The 20,606-nt window shown below is 42.7% G+C and overlaps 1 protein-coding gene across 2 annotated transcripts in view; it reads left to right on the top strand.

Moving 5' to 3' along the window:
* DNAJC5 (DnaJ heat shock protein family (Hsp40) member C5) overlaps positions 1 to 20,606 on the top strand; it is a 54,455-nt gene that overhangs the window by 26,759 nt on the left and 7,090 nt on the right. For both annotated transcript variants that reach the window (XM_035121646.2, XM_060277358.1), the window contains 3 exons: positions 13,357 to 13,474; positions 17,004 to 17,217; positions 19,306 to 19,477. In XM_035121646.2, the coding sequence (XP_034977537.1) occupies positions 13,368 to 13,474; positions 17,004 to 17,217; positions 19,306 to 19,477 (493 nt within the window). In that variant the 5' untranslated portion in view covers positions 13,357 to 13,367. The remainder of the gene's footprint in view (positions 1 to 13,356; positions 13,475 to 17,003; positions 17,218 to 19,305; positions 19,478 to 20,606) is intronic.

Below are 20,606 nucleotides of genomic sequence, written 5' to 3'. Positions count from 1 at the left end.
ACAGAAATCACATGCCTCTTCTTTACAGCAAAAATGTTATAACATGAACAGAGTTGAGAAAAAGACCTTAATCCTATTGTTCTACAAACCTATGAATACAGAAACAACCCCTTCAGTGCTGAAGTTCACTGAACAGAATAGAAACAATATTTTTCTGATTGTTTGGAGTAGACAGTGTTTAAGTTTTTCATGTGTAGGCTGGGCTGACAGTCTAAGTTTCTTAAAATATATATATTTTGTTTTTGTTTAGCCAAATTAGTTAACAAACATGGTTGTTTGTTTAAGCAAATAACATATGCTGTAATGTTATTGTTTCAGTTGAATAAATCTATTTAAATTGTTATTATTAAGGTAATGGTTATTTTTCTCCTTCCTAAGTACAACAGTAAAGTTGTCCAAATATGAATGATTAACCTATTAAACTGGGGATAAAAAAACTAATATGAAAAGTTGTTATTCTAAAAATCTTCATCTACTTGCATATTAAAGTTATACGAGCAAGAATTAGTCTTTATGTAGAAAACTATGATTTAAATCAAGCCTTACTGACTAGTGATTTAAATCGTGATTTAAATCAGTTAGATTTAAATAAAATCCACCCTGGTTTTGACCCTATTCATGGTGGTTGCTTAATTGAAAATGCTGGGTACTCAGCCTATGTCTTTTATGCATGCCAGTCATGTGCTGGGCCACTGAGCCATGGCTTCCAACCAAGGTAGCCCTTTCACAACTACCCATTTCATTCCCTTCATAATAGTCTTTCCCAGTGCTCCCCCCCCCCAAAAAGATGTTTAGTGGTACTCTCATTTTCCTACTCATATTGAAATACTGCCCCTCAAAGAGGCCAAACTTAGATTCACAAAATATTTAGGGGTATGCTTACCCCTGCGTCCCCCCAGAAAAAAGCACTGACCCTCCTTGTATCTGACCTCCTCCCGATGCCATATGAGCCCCACAGTTGATTTACTGTCTTCCTTGCTACTTTTCTATCTCCCCACCCCTATCATTAGTCAGCTATTCTTCCCTGGCCAGTTCCCATATCTTTGGTCTTTAGCTACTTCCCCTCCCATTGCTAGCTAGCTATCCTGCTCACTCTACACCTGCCCTTTTCTCTCTCTCCCCCATCACTGACAAACCAATGTCAGTTGTGGGTACTTCTCCATTTTAGTTGTCACACTCATTCTGGGATTGCGGTACTAACCTTTTGGCACTGTCATCTCCAGCCAATCTTTGCCTTTTGTTTCTGTGGTTCCTTTCCACGTGGTCCGTGTCATAGCCTTCAGCCCTATAGTCTTGCTGGGGCTTCATCACTTCTGAGCTTCAGTTGTGCTGCCTCTCCTTTGCAGCCACCGATGTTCAGTGCTCCTTCAAAATTTCTTTGGCTCTTCTGTTGCTTGTTCCATTTTGTGATGTCAACCAATTCATTGTGATATCAGAGCTCCCATTAAGTAGTTGAGAGGTCATTCAGCTTCATAAGAAAGGAAGTGTTTCACCCAACACGCTTCTTAGCAGTTGGCAATGTTGAGGATGGTCATTGAATTGAAGTTCATTGATTTCACGTAGGTTTGTATTCTTATCATCAAATGAGTGTGCATCTCTTGTGAACAAAGCCTCATGCAGGATCCGAAAATGCATTGTGGAATGGGCTTGTGTGTCTCTGCAGATCTAGTGCTGGCTACTGCTGGAAGACAAGGGACTTGGGCAGGTGGGTGGTAGATATTTTGATGTTGCAGGAGGGTGAGAGTTGGCAACATGCAAAATGCCAAGTCCTATAAGGCCATGTTGAAAAGAAGGTCTCAAAAGATTAATTGTATTTTAAAGATTTCAAAGCCATGTGCTACTAGAAAATACCAAAGTGGCGTACAGAAAAGAGAAAGTGCATAGCATAAAAGCAATATAAAAATAACATACAGGTGATAAAACTGCTGCCAGTGGACCAAATAAATAAATAAATAAATGGAGCTGATTTGCAAACTGATAATCCTGGATGGAATTCAGTTGATGCACCACACTATCAGTTTTGTAGGATTCGGTCATACTAAGTGGGCAAGCCTGGTACACAATGCACTAAAATAACATCAGCTTGGGGGGGCTTTGTGCCATATATGCACCTGTCCATAAAGCTAAGGAGGTCGCTAGTCTCAGGCCACACATTTGTGCAAAAGGGTAGGGAGATGTTACTGGACAGCTTTGAAATTGGACCATAGCCCAAGAATTGATGCATTTGGAATAAAGAGATATTAAATAATTATTTTTTACTGCATTTATAGCCCACATTTTTCTCTAAGGAGCTGTCCCCCTCCCCAGTTACTGGCCCAAAGTCACCCAGTGCGCATTGTAGCTGAGCAGGGATTTGAACCCTGGTCTCCCAGGTCCTAGCCCAACATTCTAACACTATACTACATTGACTCTATATTGAAGATCCCAGTGGCTGAAGATTTCAATCCATTGCTTAATTTCATGTCAGCATGTAGGTGTTCTAGAAGTGGGCCTGGTCAATTGGCTTTGCGAATTCAGAGGAAGAAGTTGATCAGGCTCTTTGAAAACCTCCTCATGTGCTGTACAAGCTGCACATAGAGGCTGATCATTAGAATGTTCACAATTGGGGCATATTTGGCGTTCTTTCACCGTAGCACTTTAGAAGACTAATGAAGTTTGTCAGCTTGCTGGCTTCAGAGATGTATTTTTATTGCCAAGGCAGAGTAAGCAACTTGGGATCAGTCACTCCTATTAAGCCGCTTCAGTTTGTTTAGTTAGACATGGGGAATACTCTTAAAATCGGCTGTAAAAGGAGGGCTATTGTAAATGACAAAGCATATGTACCTTGCAGTTTCCTTACAGAGTTATATGTTGGTGCTGATACTAATATATATCAGAGATTTTGAAGGTGTTGGATTGTTAGTTTGAATAGCCCCCCTTCTTATTTTCCTGAGGGGGGGCCGCATGAAAACAAGACTGACAGCTTTGTACTCCCCCCCCCCCAGCGACCAAATTAGCTTGCATTGTGCAGTGATTCCACCATGAGGCTGGGTGTTAAAATGAAGGCACAGATGTTCACTGATAAAGGAGGGACTCTGAGTCACTGTAGTGACTCAATGCGCAAAGACGTGTGTTAATCTAAATTAAGTCTGACATGATACACTTAAACATTGGTTAAGATACATGAAAACAATGAAAGTAATGAAGAAATGTGGAGCAGACATATGTGCATGTCTGTTCCCCTCACCCCCCCCCCCCTGCAATAGTACTAACTATAAACCCTTAGTGCTTGGTATTTAGACAGTTAAGAGTGATGCTGTTTTAATCCAGGAGATTACCTTTCTTCATAGCCTATGGAGAGAAACCACTTCAAGGGAACCCTCCCTGCCTCGAATGCATAACAGATGGCTGGTGAGTGTGTAGCAAGGCATGCTCTTTAAAGGTACAGAACATAAGTGGGACCCATGAAATAGGGCTCCCCAAAAGGGCTGAATCTGTGGAAAAGATAGTGATATGGTTGTTCTCCAGAATATAAAATCTGTACACATTAGATATTCCATTACCTGTGAAAAGCGAACTTGTAGGTTTTCCATTATATGGAAACTCTTTTGTCATCTCACATTTAAATTAGTTTTGCTTCCATTCTGGCACCTAACTTTATTTTTGAATGCAAGACCATCAGGTTCAAAGCAGAATGAGGCTAAAACGAAATGTTTGTTTGTAGATTTGGGGTTCTGGAAGTTTATAGTTTGTAGCAAGGCAGAGATTTGCAGAAGAAAACTGGTGAGGCTGGGTTTAGAGAATCAAACAAGCCACACTTTGGGTTAAACAGACCAGGGTGTTATATGCCAATCTGTCCACTATCTGCCGAATCATGAGAGCAGCTGTGTTGAGATATGTGTTGCTTCTCCAGGTTACATTTGCTAATGGGGTAAGATAGCTTTCAGGACGCGGGTTGCGCTGTGGGTTAAACCACAGAGCCTAAGGCTTGCCAATCAGAAGGTCGGCAGTTCGAATCCCCGCGATGGGGTGAGCTCCCGTTGCTCGGTCCCTGCTCCTGCCAACCTAGCAGTTCGAAAGCACGTCAAGTGCAAGTAGATAAATAGGTACCACTATAGCAGGAAGGTAAACGGCGTTTCCGTGTGTTTCTCTGGTTCGCCAGAAGTGGCTTAGTCCTGTTGGCCACATGACCTGGAAGCTGTATGCCGGCTTCCTCAGTCAATAATGCGAGATGAGCGCCGCAACCCCAGAGTCGGTCATGACTGGACCTAATGGTCAGGGGTCCCTTTACCTTTAAGATAGCTTTCATGCATTGAGAAATCCTCTGAGCAATGCTGGTATAAGCCTACGTTGTTGGACCTTCCTATTTAACTGCTGTCCCAAACTGAAAGAGTCTAGATTTTAAAGCAGGCATCCCCAAACTGCGGCCCTCCAGATGTTTTGGCCTACAACTCCCATGATCCCTAGCTAACAGGACCAGTGGTCGGGGAAGATGGGAATTATAGTCTAAAACATCTGGAGGGCCAAAGTTTGGGGATGCCTGTTCTAAAGTATCCCTGTCAGATTGACTAAAGTAGGTAGCTAGATTTGTCAGATTAGCATCATGTGACAAGTTGAAAATATTTTGCAGTATGACTGCTGATATTAATAATCTATAGAAAACAACTGCAAGGGGAAAGATTTTATCCAGAAACTAGGACTGCTTTTTAATGGAAACCAAGTCTACCAATTGAGAAACAAGGAAGGGATAGGACTCTTCTATAACTTTCTCAAAAATCCTTGTGGGTGCTCAGTGCTTAGAATCATAGAATTGCAGAGTTGGAATGCAGGATCTTGCCCACAGCAGTCCCTTGGGTGGGTTCAGACCACCAACCTTCTAGTTAACAGCCAGATGTACTGACCCATTTTTTTAATTTAAAATTTTAACTTACTTTATTCAGATTTTTTAAAAAATACAAAAACAAATATAACAACATAAATTCAAACTTAAGCCACCCAACGTAAAACAATACATAAATTAAACCAAATTAATTTATACCTATTGGGCAAAATAAACAAATCAACGAATTAAAGCAAATCCCGAAACAGAAATCTATAGAATAAAAACATAAAAACCTATACAATATAACTTAAAATTGACTTCCAATCGTTAGTACATCATTTCCCTTAATATATACATGTAACTTGCTTTACCTCTTAAAAATTTGGAATATAAAACTAATTAATTCACCTTTCTATATATACGTATTCTCATGTGCCCTCTTAATCAAAACAAATCACTAACTCCATTTTTATACCTTCTTTTTAAAAAATAATCTTCCACATACTTCCATTCAGCTTTCGATCTTTGTTTTGGTATATTCCTAATTGCCGCTGTCATCTTTGCCAAATTCATAAATTCTACTACAGTAATTTGATCTGCCACTCTTGGATTATTGGTGTTTCCTCCCCTTTCCAATTTTGAGCTATGTGTAGTCTCGCTGCTGTGCCGGCATACAAAAAAATAATTTTCCTATCTTCTGGTATATTTTCTGGGATCAAACTTAATAAGAAATACTCAGGTTTCTTTTCAAATGTAATTTTTAACATCCTTTTCAAATTCTCATATATCTCGTTCCAAAATGTATAAATATTTGTACACTCCCACCAACAATGAAAATAACTGCCGACTTTCTCCTGACACTTTAACATTCCTTCGATTCTGTTTTAAAGATCTTTGCCATCTTTTCTGGTGTCAAGTGCCACCTATACACTAACTTCATCATGTTTTCTTTGATTCCAGTACAGGCTGTAAATCTCATAGTTGATCTCCATAATTTATCCCACTGTACTTTATAGATCTTGGGCTGATCAGTACATCTGATCATCATCACATAAGATCTAAGATCAGATGTACTGACCCATTGTGCCATGTTCTGTTCAATACAAAGGATATTCTTAGTGCTAATTAATTGTTTAGTAGTAAAATTTTCTCAGGTATCTCCCACATATTCTCATGTTCTCTTTACTGGCATGAGAGCCAGAAACTTCATTTTTAAAATCTTAATATTGATATCCTTAAGATGCCAAATTCAGTTCCAGCTACTGTACTTTTGCAAGCACCCATCAAAATACTTTGTCCACCTTACACAACACTGAAAATGTTAAAGTGTAAAGAGGACTCTCAGTGCCATCCAACGAGGGAAATAATTTGGTTTCTGAATTTCAGTTAATCTCAGATGAACATGCAGGGAATTTCATGCTGATGCAGCTCTGTGTTTTCATCCTGCGTTGCATTTGGGCCTTGGAGCTCAAGGCATAACTGCTTAATTTAAATACTATAAGGCACCTCAGCCAGAGCTCTCAAAGCACAATGTAGCTGCAGTGCAAATGAAATCTAGCATTAAATGTGAATGTATTGGGATTTTCTGGTTTGTATCTAAGAAAGTCATAGAGTACTTGAAATCAATGAACTGAAGATAGTCATGTCCATTGATTTCGGTGGGTGCACTCCGAGCTCATAAATTAAACCCAGATGCCCTTGTTTCAGTGGGTCTGCTGTATTTGCAGAAGTGGATTTCAGGCATATATGCAAACCATCCTTACAGCTGGGATCATTATGCCCACTGAGTCACATAGCTTCCCCCATCTTAACATGGCTTTGGGGGGGGGAATTTGCAAAATGTCTGCTTTTTTATTCTAGCTGTTGCAAGTCTTATTTACTTGTCACACTCACACACCCCGCTAAATTTCTTTACCCACCACCAGGATGGGAGCATGATTTGCCTCTGGTATGCAATGCATCTAGTTCTTTTGAAGAGCCAGCTTTGAGAACCAAATAATGCTCAGTTTTGCTTTGTTTTTATAAGCATCTTTTGTTGAAAATAGATAGGCCCGTGCCACGAGAGAGAGAGAGAGAGAGAGAGAGAGAGAGAGAGTTAAGCTGGCTGAGAGCCACGTGCTTTAAAAATACCTCCTCCAAAGGCCTATTTAATCTAGTGTGGGCTAGCTGAAATGACCTAATCCAAAAATAGCCAGAAGCCTGTCTTTTCCCAACGTGTCTGCTGCTGAAGAATGGCAGCTCTTCGTTTTGTTAGCGGCATTGTTGTGTTGGGCTTGATTTTGAGGGGGTTTGTACGTTAAAATGTGAACCGAGGAGAAAACCCAAGCATAGGATTTTTTTAAAGTCCCTGTGTAAAGCAATTTGCCTTTTTACTAATAATGCCTCCAAAGGCTGAATTACATCCTGTGAATGTTGATAACATTGTGCTTGTCATCAAGGTATTACTGTAACTGGATTCTTGGGTTACTGTAGTTTTAAGCATTAACGTTCATGGAACCATAAGAGAACAACGTTCATATTGATCACATCACATTGGTGCTCTTTCAACTGTGCTGGCTACCAATTTACTTCTGGGCTCACTCTGAAGTGCTAACTTCAACCTTTAAGGCCCTAAGCAGTCTGAGTCCGTGATACCTGCCTTCTTTTATATGAAACAGTCCAGATGCCCCACTTTCAAGTGATGCTTTGGGAATGGTCTTCCCGCTGTCCAATGTTTGAGATGCAAACCATGGCCTTTTGCAGCCTTCCACTGGGCTCCACTGGGAGCCGGTAAATGATTTTGTCCATCTGGCAAGTCAGCTATGACAGTGGCTTGCCCCTCCAGAAGGGTACGGGAGTATGTGATGCTAATGACCAATGCCAAGATGAAGGTCTACCAGGCTTGCATGTTGAGCATGCTATTTTATGGTGGTGAGACGTAGGCAGCTTGCACCTGCCAGGAGCAATGCCTCAACGCCTTCCACATGTACTGTGTCAGGAAGGTTTGGAGCATCACATGGCAGGATAGGGTTTCAAACAAAGATGTGCTCTCCCAGCATGTTCTGTCTCACCGATGTCTACACTTGCTTGGTCATGTCCACAGAATGGAAGATGGCAGGATCCCCAACGACATGCTAGTATCTTTTGATAGCCCTCTCCTCCCTGAAGTTGGTGCCTCCTGTGGGAGCAAGTTCCAGAGTTTAACTGTGCTGCATAAAGAAGTGCTTTCTTTTATGTACTGCCAGTCATGTGGGTAGTAAAAAAAGGTAGCTGAGAATCATTTTGCATTTCAATCATGCTTTGGAATGTTTCACCATTGTTGTCGTTTAGTCGTGTCCGACTCTTCATGACCCCATGGACCAGAGCACGCCAGGCACTTCTGTCTTGCACTGCCTCCCGCAGTTTGGTCAAACTCATTTTCGTAGCTTCGAGAACACTGTCCAACCATCTCGTCCTCTGTCGTCCCCTTCTCCTTGTGCCCTCCATCTTTCCCAACATCAGGGTCTTTTCCAGGGAGTCTTCTCTTCTCATGAGGTGGCCAAAGTATTGAGGCCTCAGCTTCAGGATCTGTCCTTCCAGGGAGCACTCGGGGCTGATTTCCTTCAGAATGGATAGGTTTGATCTATGTTTTAACATAGCATTTCCCAAATCTGCAGATTCCTGATCATAAATGATTTAAAAGCTCATTCTCAGAAGGTAAAAGCATCAGAGGGGGGTGGGGTTTTTTGTTTTGTTTTGTTTTATTATGAGTTTTGTGTTTTTAACTTGTATTTTTATGCTGTAAACCACCCTGAGATCTATGAATGAAGGGTGGTATAGAAATAATAAGTGGAACTTTGCAGCATTTCAGCAGCCAAAAAGAACAATGAAAGAAAGTTACCGTATGTTTCCGAGAATTTGGGGCCTGTAAGAAATATCCATTGCAGAGGTACAATTGTTGGTCTTATTGCCACTTTAGGAGGCATATGGGTGGTGTGTGTGTGTGTGTGTGTGTGTGTGTGTGTGTGTGTACACACATGGTATACATGATACATACATACGGTACACACACACACACACATATATATATATGAGAGAGAGAGAGTTTATGCTTCACTTCTTGGCCCTAAAAAGCCCCCCCCCCCTCCCGTGATCAATGATAAAATACCAGAAACAGTACTGTAATATAATAAAATTAAATATGGGGTGGGGAGAGAGAATCCACACCAAAAGGGCAGACAAAATTAAAAGAACTTACCTGAAGTTCAGACAAAGGCAACCCAGTGAGATGGGCGGGTCACATCATCATCATCATCATCATCATCAAGCACAGCTAGCACAGAGTCACGCGGGCGAGGCCTTTTGAGAGTTGTAGTCTAAAAAACATCTGGAGTGCATCAGGTTGAGAAAGACAATGCTAACATTTGGTGAGCATTGTGTCTAAATGCAGCTGGCGCGGCAGCATGAAGATCCAGCTCAGTATCAAGTTAGTTTTGTAACTGGATAGCAAAGAGGTCAGGAAAGAGGTTAATTTATCTGTGAAGTGCTAAAGGAGTCTACGATAGAATCTGTAGAAATTGTTATATCTGGCTTCTGTCCTCAGGTTTATTGTCATGGAAGGTGTAAGAACTATGAGTGTTGCGTTGTGGATGGCGGGAGGACGTTGTCATTTATTACCTTGAGGTTGTAAGAAGAATTATCTTTTTTGTGCAGAGTCAGGTGACAATCCCGTATTGCACTTCTAAACCTGTGGAATGCGTCCCAGCCAAATGGAACAGCTCGAAATGTCCGATGGTTTCCGCAGAATTTGAGTTTGCTTTTCAGACTCTTATTAACATGCCTGACAGACTTCTTGGTCTGCTGTGAGTTTTGGAGCCTTGAGCCGCCTGATGCTTCTTCTCTTACCTGAGAACATGAACAATGTTTGAGGGTTTTGTTGCCCTTTAACCATTTGGATCCTGCGTGCTTAAATCTTTGACATCTGTTTTGGTTGTCATATAATACAGGCTCCTGAAAAGTGGTGCTTAAAATATATTCTAATTATTGCCTTACCAGATGGCATCGAGGCTTCACGTGTTTCACACTGTGTCTCAACAGGAACTTATTTGCCTCACTCTAAAGTAAGATTTTTATTCTAGTTTTTAAAGTAATTGCCCATGGAGCAGCTTCTACCTGGTTTCCGATTTGCCTTCATAGAATCATAGAATCATAGAGTTGGAAGAGACCACAAGGGCCATCCAGTCCAACCCCCTGCCAAGCAGGAAACACCATCAAAGCATTCCTGACAGATGGCTGTTAAGCCTCTGCTTAAAGACCTCCAAAGAAGGAGACTCCACCACACTCCTTGGCAGCAAATTCCACTGCCGAACAGCTCTTACTGTCAGGAAGTTCTTCCTAATGTTTAGGTGGAATTTTCTTTCTTGTAGTTTGAATCCGTTGCTCCGTGTCCGCTTCTCTGGAGCAGCAGAAAACAACCTTTCTCCCTCCTCTATATGACATCCTTTAATATATTTGAACATGGCTATCATATCACCCCTTAACCTTCTCTTCTCCAGGCTAAACATACCCAGCTCCCTAAGCCGTTCCTCATAAGGCATCGTTTCCAGGCCTTTGACCATTTTGGTTGCCCTCTTCTGGACACGTTCCAGCTTGTCAGTATCCTTCTTGAACTGTGGTGCCCAGAACTGGACACAGTACTCCAGGTGAGGTCTGACCAGAGCAGAATACAGTGGTACTATTACTTCCCTTGATCTAGATGCTATACTCCTATTGATGCAGCCCAGAATTGCATTGGCTTTTTTAGCTGCTGCACCACACTGCTGACTCATGTCAAGTTTGTGGTCTACCAAGACTCCTAGATCCTTTTCACATGTACTGCTCTCAAGCCAGGTGTCTCCCATCCTGTATTTGTGCCTTTCATTTTTTTTGCCCAAGTGTAGTACTTTAAATTTCTCCTTGTTAAAATTCATCTTGTTTGCTTTGGCCCAGTTGTCTAATCTGTTAAGGTCATTCTGAAGTGTGATCCTGTCCTCTGGGGTGTTAGCCACCCCTCCCAATTTGGTGTCATCTGCAAACTTGCTCAGGATGCCTTCTGGCTCCAACATATTCTGTGAACTGGAGTTCTTTATCTGGGTGCCATGTGACCCGTGCTATAGTCTGGCAAACTTAAGTCAAACCCTCAGTGCTGTTTGAAAGAAAAAGATACCTTTCAAAAGCATTGAGCATTTCCTTTTCTTAATTGCTCTTTGCTATTATATACGATTATAATTATGTCCATCTTTAGAACATTGCACATAATACTGGTTATCCAACACTGAAATAATTAATCATTATTATATGGTCAGAGACATGGATTTTCTGGAAAATATTCCTCTGCACACTGAGGTGTAATTTGTATTGGAACAATTTTTGATGCCCTATTTACTTGTTTTTAGTAAAGCTGCTAAGCTTGCCTATAATCTATTTGTGGTTCAACTGATGAACTTATAAAATGGAAAGTTTCCCCTGGGAAAATAAAGGAGTGATCCTCCCCCCTTCTGTGTCACTAATCATGGCTGAGAGGAAGAAGGTGCAGAAAGGAGCGATTTAAGTTGCGAGAAGCTAAGTTGCAGGGAACCAGGCAGAGGGCCTTCTCGGTAGTGGCGCCCGCCCTGTGGAACGCCCTCCCATCAGATGTCAAAGAGAAAAACAGCTACCAGATTTTTAGAAGACATCTGAAGACAGCCCTGTTTAGGGAGGCTTTTAATGTTTAATAGATTATTGTATTTTGTTTTTCTGTTGGAAGCTGTCAAGAGTGGCTGGGGAAACCCAGCCAGATGGGCGGGGTATAAATAATAAATTATTATTATTATTATTATTATTATTATTATTATTATTATTATTATTGGGGTATTTGTCGGGGTGTTCCATGAATATAGGTTGGTTGAGACGCTATGGCTCTAAGTCTTTGAGAGAAGAGAAATGTTTGAGACCATGAGAAGTATGGACAGAAGTGGATTCTCAAAATGAAAATGCAGTTGGGGCGGGAGAGGAACGAGAAGCTCTTCCTCCTCTGAAGCCACCCGCCGCCGCTTGCAAAAGCGGAGCGCGCTGGGAGCGGCTTCTGAGGAGGAAGAGCTGCTCGTTCCTCTCTCCCCCACCGCCGCCGCCGCGCTCCGCTTTTGCGAGCGGCGTCAGGAGGGGCAGACGGGCTTGCCCCTGGAGAGCCAGCAGCGGCATCAGCGCGCTCCTTTCGGGGCTCTGGTGCTGCCACCGGCTCTCCCAAGGAGGGGGGCAAACGGGCTTGCCCCTGGAGAGCTGGCAGCTCCTCCCCCTTCACCGACAGCGACAAGGGGGAGGCAGCATCAGCCCGAAAGCCAGCAGCTGAGGGTTGAGAGAAGCGGTCGAAATTGTGCTGCTGCTGTTGCTGCCGCCTCCCAGCCTTTTAGAGGAGGAAAACCAGAAAAAAATTTTTTCTTGTTTTCCTCCTCTAAAAACTAGGTGTGTGGTATGGTCCGGTGCGTGTTATGGTCCGTAAAATACGGTAATTTGCATCTAAAGCTAGATTGTGAAGTGTTGCTTGGATTCTAATGGTTGCCAAAAACATATTGCTTATGTTCTGCGAGAGTTTTCTGTGACCCCTTTGTTGTGCAGAGTATTGATGGGAGGTTATTGGCTATACATAAACAGCAATTACAAACTGTGATGTGGGATTTTTGCTCCTCAAGTAGTGCAGGAGTCAAAGAAGTAGTAGACCGGATCACACACCGTGGCTAAGTGTGAACAAGCAAGCCTGTTCAAATTGGTGCCACTTTGCTGCTCCCCCATTTCTGCTGCTGCTGTGTTACTAGGAATTAAGTCATGGTTTGGCTTAGTGCCGTGTCCTAACCTGGTTTCGTGGGTTGTCTCACTTCAGACAAGCCATGAGGTGAAAGTAAAGTTTGCCCTTGGCTTGCCACTCATGGTTTGTTTGGGGGAGAAAAACCACAAGTCAGGTTCAAACAAACTGCTTAACCAAACCATGACTTAGCTCTGTGTAGAGCAGCGTTTCCCAACCTTGGGCCGCCAGCTGTTTTTGGACTACAACTCCCATCATCCCTAGCTAGCAAGACCAGTGGTCAGGAATGATGGGAATTGTAGTCCAAAAACAGCTGGAGGCCCAAGGTTGGGAAATACTGGTGTAGAGCAACAGCAGCAAAACTGTGGGTAGTGGTTTTTGTTCTTAAGTCCCGGCGTGTTTGCTTGTCAATGCTTAGCCACAGTTTGGCGTAGTGTTACGTGCGAACTGGGCATAGTCATATCTTCAGAGATGTTAGGTGTTTTTCTTAAGTTACTGTCTACAAAAAAGGGGGTTGGAAGAAGCTTGAGATTATAAACCAATTTCATCTTCTTTGTGTCACGCCCTTCCTTCTGGAAGCTTAGAGTGGCATATATGGGTTTTCCCGACAGTTACTCTCAACACTCTTGTGAGTTTGGTCAGGCTGGGAGATGGTGATTTCCCCAAGGGCACCAAGTGAGTTTCATGGCTGAGCAGGGCTATGAACCCTGGTACACCACCTAGTGTGAAATCCAGCACTCGGCCCAATTATGATTTTTATCCTAAACTCTTCTCTCCCCAGGTTAGCTCAAGATGGGAGACCAGAGGCAACGCTCATTGTCTACGTCTGGGGAATCATTGTACCATGTTCTAGGACTGGACAAGAACGCCACCTCAGATGATATTAAAAAGTCATACAGGTAAGAAGGCTAAGAGCTCGCTCTAAACATAGCATACATTCTAACACAGCCAGCTTGCCTCATGATTATCACCTCCATAAGTTTCTGCTACCTCGGAGATGCTAAACACTGCAAGTGAGATGATTCTGTTTATCTCTTGGGTTATCTGAAACATAGATAACTATGGTTTCTCTCTGAAAAAACCCCACACAAAACATGGTAATAGGAATCTAACCCAACTTCCTTGTTCAAAGTACAGTGGTACCTCGGTTTACAAACAGTCCCGTTTACGAATGCCGCGAACCCAGAAGTGTTTACATCCGGGTTCCGCAGCGTTGGATGCGCAGATGCGATCTGCGCAGCGTGTGTGCGCGCAGAAGCGCTCGGTGCTTCGCCCATGCGCAGAAGCGTGCCTTCGGGGAGCGAATGCCTCCGTTTACAAACGCCTCCGTGGAACCGATCGCATTTGTAAACCGAGGTTCCACTGTAGTTGAGTAGAAGATATCTATATGTACCCCCTTTACATAGTACACTGTTTGCTCTAGTTGTATCGTGTGATGATTTTGAGATAAGTAGAACCTGAGATTTGTTCACTTATATTTTCAGAACTTCAGCTTTTTCAGTCATAAGTCATGCCACTGAGAAATAAAATCTCTCCTAAAGTTTGGAACATAATAAGGCTTGAATCATGATCTACAATTTTCTTGTCAGTCCACATAATGTTGCTTTTATAAAGTTGTGTCTTCATCACAGCTATTTTACTGGGCAGCAATGGAAAAAGAAAGTCCAGTGACTCAGTGATGGGTCTTGTCTTGGGAATAAATCTTAGCTGTAGAGATCAGTCTGCTTTTCACACCAAACTTTTAATCACATTTTTTTAAAAAATCAAAACTTTTGATGCTCTTGCTTTAAAACTTTTTGGGAACAGTGGAAGATAAAAGTCCATAGGCTAAATAGATGTGCTGGTGAACCAGCAGTAGTCTTCTAGGCATCAGTTTGAGAGGTTTCTTTCTTCTTTACTCTGCTTTTCCCAGGGAAAACCACAGTTTACTGCTGAATTGGAACAAACGTCAATTGAGTTTTCTGCAGATTGACATATATTTCGATTCAGCAGTAAACAATGTTTTTTTTCCTGGGGAAAGCAGCAGGCCAAAATGAAAATCTCCCGGACCCGTGTCTTGAAATCATGAGAAGAACAAGAAATCTCAGGACAAAGAAAGGGAAGTGAGGATGAGCCCAGAGGTGAGTTCAGGGGGCATACTAGTGATAAACTGCAATGAACTGAATTTTACACTAGGGGTCAGCAGTAAACCTTTTCACGATGGTAAGTGATTTAGTGAGAGCAAGCTACTTTTCCTGAGTTTGCACTAACAGGGTGGAAACGATGGGTTCCAAATAATAAACTTTAATTGTATTCCCACTATTTCTAAGAGCAGAAGCAAACAATAGGAGATGTGTGGAGATTCTGGCTACAGGTATTCTTTTGTGAACAGAAATTTGTGGAAATTTATGTTAGCTTTCGTTGTACCATCAATATAATGCAGCTTCCTATGTTCAGTACCACAGTGAATCTTCCCTTTCTTTGAAAAATGTTGTATTATTCCTCACTGTAAATGGATAGCTGTGCATCTGTCTGGAAATATTAGTCTTTTGTTCCTCCTGAAGTGGAAGAGTCAACCGGCAACTGCAGTTCTCTGCTTTGGGCAAACATCTGCTTGAAGTTGTATCTCTCTCATGTGACTTTTGAGACATGGAGCTCTTTGCAGGATATTTATGTGCAGAAATTGTCAGCCTTTCCAGAGTTGCAGCTATTTGTAGTTTTCTAATGGGCTTTTGCTCTTCATATAAACCACCCCTACATTGACTATGTTGGATGCTTTCTGCCATTACTGACTAAATCTGGGTACAAACAATTTTGCTCTTTTTGACTTGATCAGCTGTATGCTGTAAAAATTTGGCAGTGTCGGAAACTGCTGCAGAAAATATTAGGAGGAGTAGATTTGGGTTGTAGTCCTGTACATGTTTGGGAGTAAGTCCCATCTGCATTTCATATTGTGCGGCAGCTAAGAAAAAGGTGAATTCCATTCTAGGGAACATTAAGAAAGGAATTGAACACAAAACTGATGCCATCATACAAATCTATGGTGCGGCCACACTTGGGATACTGTGTATAGTTCTGGTTGCTTCACCTCAAAAAGAATTTTGTAGCGTTGGAAAAGGTTCAGAGAAAGGCAACCAAAATGGCCAAGGGCAGAGGTTTTCAACCTTTTTGAGTTCATGGCTGTGGGATACCAGGTAAAAACATAATTTCCCTCCCAAACCCAGAGCCAGGCTTTGCAAGTGGCACAAAGTAGACCCAGGTCTGCCACCAACTGCAAACATCCCTCAGCCTGGGAGTTGCTGCACTCAGTTCTCAGATTCTGCCCCCAGCAAGAGCACCCACATGAGACTCGCGTCAGATACGTTCATACCTTACTTTTTTAAAAAAATGAAAACAAGGTACACCCAGAAGCGTGAAGAGGCCCCCAAAGGAGGTGGGGCTTTAAGGCACCTTGTGGAATAAAGGCAGGGAGCAGACAGCACTGTCCTCCCCCACTTCCCCCACCAGCCCTTACAGACAGGACTTCCAGGTCAACTATCTCTATCCCATGACAAGTGAAGGTTTGCTGAACCTCAGTATCCCAACTCGGAGATGCCTTGATGGAAGCAGAGCATGCAACTTGTTTGAGTCCTCCTCCACCCCTGTAAGGTCTTTTTAGTTTAGAGAAAGAGTGAGTAAGGGGGAACATGTTAGAAGTTTATAAAATTACGCATGGCATGGAGAAAGTGGGTAGAGATCCCCCCCCCGCCTCTTAACACTAGAATTTATTGATACCCAATGAAACGGGATTTTGGAAGATTCAGGACATACCAAACAAAGTACTTCTCCGCACATCACATAGTTAAACTATGAGAGCCAGTGTGGTGTAGTGGTTAAGAGCGGCAGACTCGTAATCTGGGGAACCGGGTTCGCGTCTCCGCTCCTCCACATGCAGCTGCTGGGTGACCTTGGGCTAGTCACACTTCTCTGAAGTCTCTCAGCCCCACCCACCTCACAGGGTGTCTGTTGTGGGGGAGGAGGGGAAAGGAGATTGTTAGCCGCTTTGAGACTCCTTCGGGTAGTGATAAAGCGGGATATCAAATCCAAACTCTTCTTCTTCTTCTTCTTCTATGGAATTTGCTCCCACAAGGGACAACGATGGCCACCAACTTGGAACTTTAAAAGAGGATTAGACAAATTCAAGGAGGCTATTAATCAGGCTATTAATAGCTGCTAACCAGGATGTCTGTGCTCTGCCTCCACTATCTGAATCAGTATGTTTCTGAATGCCAGTTGCTGGAAACCACAGGAGGGGTAGAGTTCTGCTGTACCCAGATACTGCTTGTGTGTTTCCTATAGGCATTTGGTTAACCACTATGAGAAGTGTGAGAACAAGATGCTAGACTAGATGGACCTTTGCCCTGATCCAGAAGGCTTGTCATGTTCTTCTGTGGTTTCTTCTTTCCACAGGAAACTTGCGTTAAAATATCACCCTGATAAGAACCCAGATAATCCAGAAGCTGCAGAGAAATTTAAAGAAATCAACAATGCACACGCGATATTAACTGATGCTACAAAACGAAATATTTATGATAAGTATGGCTCCTTGGGTCTGTATGTAGCAGAGCAGTTTGGAGAGGAGAACGTGAACACGTACTTTGTGCTATCCAGCTGGTGGGCAAAGGTAAGCAACAGACAGATTCTCCTCTGAACATGTTCTTTGTGTAGCACAGTAATAATCCCATACAGGATGACGTTTCAACAGTTTCTAGGAACCTTGAGCGATTCTGCTGCCTCCCCAGTAGGTATGTTAGTTTTTCAAGATAATCATTGAATCACAGAATTGTGGAGTTGGCGGGGACCTTGAGGGTCATCTTGTCCAACCCCCTGCAGTGTAGGTATCACAACCAAAGAAACCTTGACAGTTGACCATACAACCTCTGCTTAAAAACCTCCAGGGAAGGAGGGTCTATACAGTGCCAGTTTCTCAGGGAATTCGTTCCACTGTCAAACAGCTCTTACGGCCAGAAAGTTCTTTCTGATGCCCTAGGGGTGCAACCTATTATAGAACTCCATTAATTAATTAAACAAAACTCATATAATCTATTGCTCAGATTTGTGTATGGGTAAAAACGTTTCAGAAGCAAGAGACGTTGCTGTTCTTGTTTTTAGATGATGTGCATGTGCTGTTGTGGCAGACATATTTCTGTTTAGTTTATTCCTGCATTGCAGGGGGCTGAACTCCATGACCCTGGGGGTCCCTTCCAGCTCTGCAATTCTATTATTCTATATGGAAGAGACATGGCCTCCTGTATGAGGGAAAAAAGCAGAATGCTCCTTTTTAAAGATAGTACTGTCATAAATTTTTGGCTGTGGTGTCCAGTCATGATTAAAAGTTTAAGTGCATCCATTTAAAAATATGGATTCTGGCTTAAAATGGCAACTGATTTAGAAATATTCCACAAGCAGCAGTCTCCGAAGCATTACAGTGGTGCCTCGCTTAACGAATGCCCTGCTTAACGAAATTTCCACTTAACGAAAGGATTTTTCGAGCGGAGGTTACCTCGCTAGACGAATGCTTTTTATGAAAAATTCCTCTAGCGAATCGCGGTTTCCCATAGGAATGCATTGAAATTCAATTAATGCGTTCCTATGGGCAAAAAAATAAATAAATAAAAATTCAGTGCATTCCTATGGGATTCGCTAGACGAATTTTTCGCTATAAGAAAAGACCCGTGGAACGAATTAATTTTGTCTAGCGAGGCACCACTGTATCTCTTGAAAGTCCTGGAATGCTTTTGTAGGTTCCTTGTGGTTTGAAAGAAGATTGTTTTGACTCAAGTTCACAGTACAAAAAGGGTGTGTGGTCTTTTATCAATTAAAAGCTCAGTGTGTCATGTGATGTCAGTCCTTGAAGTCTCTTAACTTGCTTTCTGAATGTGTTGGTTTCCTGTTTTGATGAATCACCCATTGGGATATTTTCTTTTCCTGCTTTCTCCTGACTACTTTTTCGTGAGAGAGAAGCTTTTGAGCGCCATGGAGCAGATAACTGAGTGGCAAACTGAAACAGTTTTGAAATGATTAGCTTTCTTGTAATTTTTGTACAAATCAGGCATGTTTTATTTTATTTATTTTATGCAGTAGCTGGGCTTCTAAGTGCTTCTTGGGGCATATTTTGGATGTATTGGCTTGCATTTTGGGGGAATACAGGGTGGGATTCAACTAATCAGTCTGCAGAAGGACTTCTGCAATGGGCTTCCTTCTCTTTCTTACTTCTGCATGCCCTGCGCTCCCAGAGTTGGCTCTGTGGAGCTGGGAGAAGCTCCAGAACACAACATGGAGTTGTTCCACCTGGCAGTACTTGTGCAGACAGAATGATTGGAAGAGCCCATGGTTGAATTCCACCCACAGTAATTGATGAGAAGCCATAGGCTGGGACAGTCCATCAACTGCAATAGCATAAACTACAGCAGTGCTTGGGAGTGCTAGAGCAGAGGGGTTGGCCTTTGCTTCACCTCAAGACATAGTAACTTGCGGTTGTACAACACATGGGCAGTTTTTCATGAGACCATCATATGTGATTATGACGAGGCAAACCTTTGTCTGAGAGGTTCCCTTCCCATTTTAGATTTTCTGCTACAGGAGGGTGCAAGCTTTTTAAGTTCAATACGCTGTTTTTCTGCTGCTGATATCCCAAGCATGAGATCTAAGTTAAGTTGGCATTCGTCGCAGAGGCGCCGGTTGGAGACACTTTCTCTCTTCCTCCGTGCAGGCGCTGTTTGTATTCTGTGGACTCATCACGGGCTGCTACTGCTGTTGCTGTCTCTGCTGTTGCTGTAACTGTTGCTGTGGAAAGTGTAAACCGAAACCCCCTGAAGGTGAAGAGCAGGAATACTATGTCTCCCCTGAAGACTTGGAGGCACAGCTACAGTCAGATGAGAGGGGTAAGTCTTCTTCTCTCCAGGTCAGCCACTCATGGAATGTCTCAAAATCACAGGGCAGAGTAGAGAAAGGAAAAGGAGGGGGAGGAGGTGTAGCTTCAACTGAAGCTTACCAGGAGGTCCCTAAAAAGCAAATGTGTTTTCTTTCTGAAGACCTGGCTTCATGGAGATTCCTAAATATTTCCCTGAATGAAACCGAGGTTTGCTCATGTACAAGATGGTGAAGAGGTGAGCAAATTAGTTGCTCATATCATTTAGAAGATTTTATAACTTTCCTTTCAGTGGAATGGCCCTTGAGCCAGCTCATAATACCTATACACAAATTGCAAACACACACACACACACACACACACACAGCCGGGCACCCCCTTTGTCCCCTTTCTGGTGGTTGGGGGCCAGAGTGTGCTGCTTCTCACTTCTGCAGTTCCAGGGCTTGTGGCAGTTGCACCCAGGGGTTCTTTCTGGCAGGGAGAGGGAAAGGCAAGCTTCTTGCAAGCTGCTCCTTCTCTGATCCATGGGTTTGGCCAGGCTGGTAGGTCTCCTTGCTATAGGAGGCAGAGAGTGCAAACGTCCAGTGGCTCTTGACTCCCGGCTTGATGGCAGAAACTGGAGAGTGCTTCCCTTCATCTTTGCAGTCCTATTCATGGAACGATGGTCTAAAGGCACCCAGTGGGTATGCTTCTTTTGAAGCTAGTTGGTGTAGCCTTAAGAGGAAAGGCAAAGATAACATTTGTTGACACAGTTAGCAGTTTATGGAGGAATTTCCCCTACCTTGCATATTACTCACTGAATGGACACCAAGAACTAAGAATATGGTGTTGAAACAATTAATTAAATACAACCCTTCTGTCTGTTTAACTGAAACTGATGGAAAAATAATGAAGCAAACCAGCATCTTAAGAAGGAGGAACTTTTATAAAATTAACGGCTGCACAGAAATCTTAAGTCAGCAAATTTCCCTGTTTCCCCCACAATCCTACCCTGGTCATTTGTAGCTGCAATGAAGAAAAAAATTGTAGACGCCCTTACCCGGTTGCCGAGAAGCACTTAGGGCTGGCAAGTTGCTTTTGACAAGCCTGGTCTTCATTGCGTCGTTTCCTTTCAGCAATTTTAGGAGCGAGCTCTCTAACCA

Source organism: Zootoca vivipara, chromosome 7, assembly GCF_963506605.1.
Source record: "Zootoca vivipara chromosome 7, rZooViv1.1, whole genome shotgun sequence".
Lineage (NCBI taxonomy): Eukaryota > Metazoa > Chordata > Lepidosauria > Squamata > Lacertidae > Zootoca > Zootoca vivipara.
The sequence above is the reverse complement of the archived record's forward strand: the minus strand, read 5'-3'. Positions and strand labels throughout refer to the sequence as shown.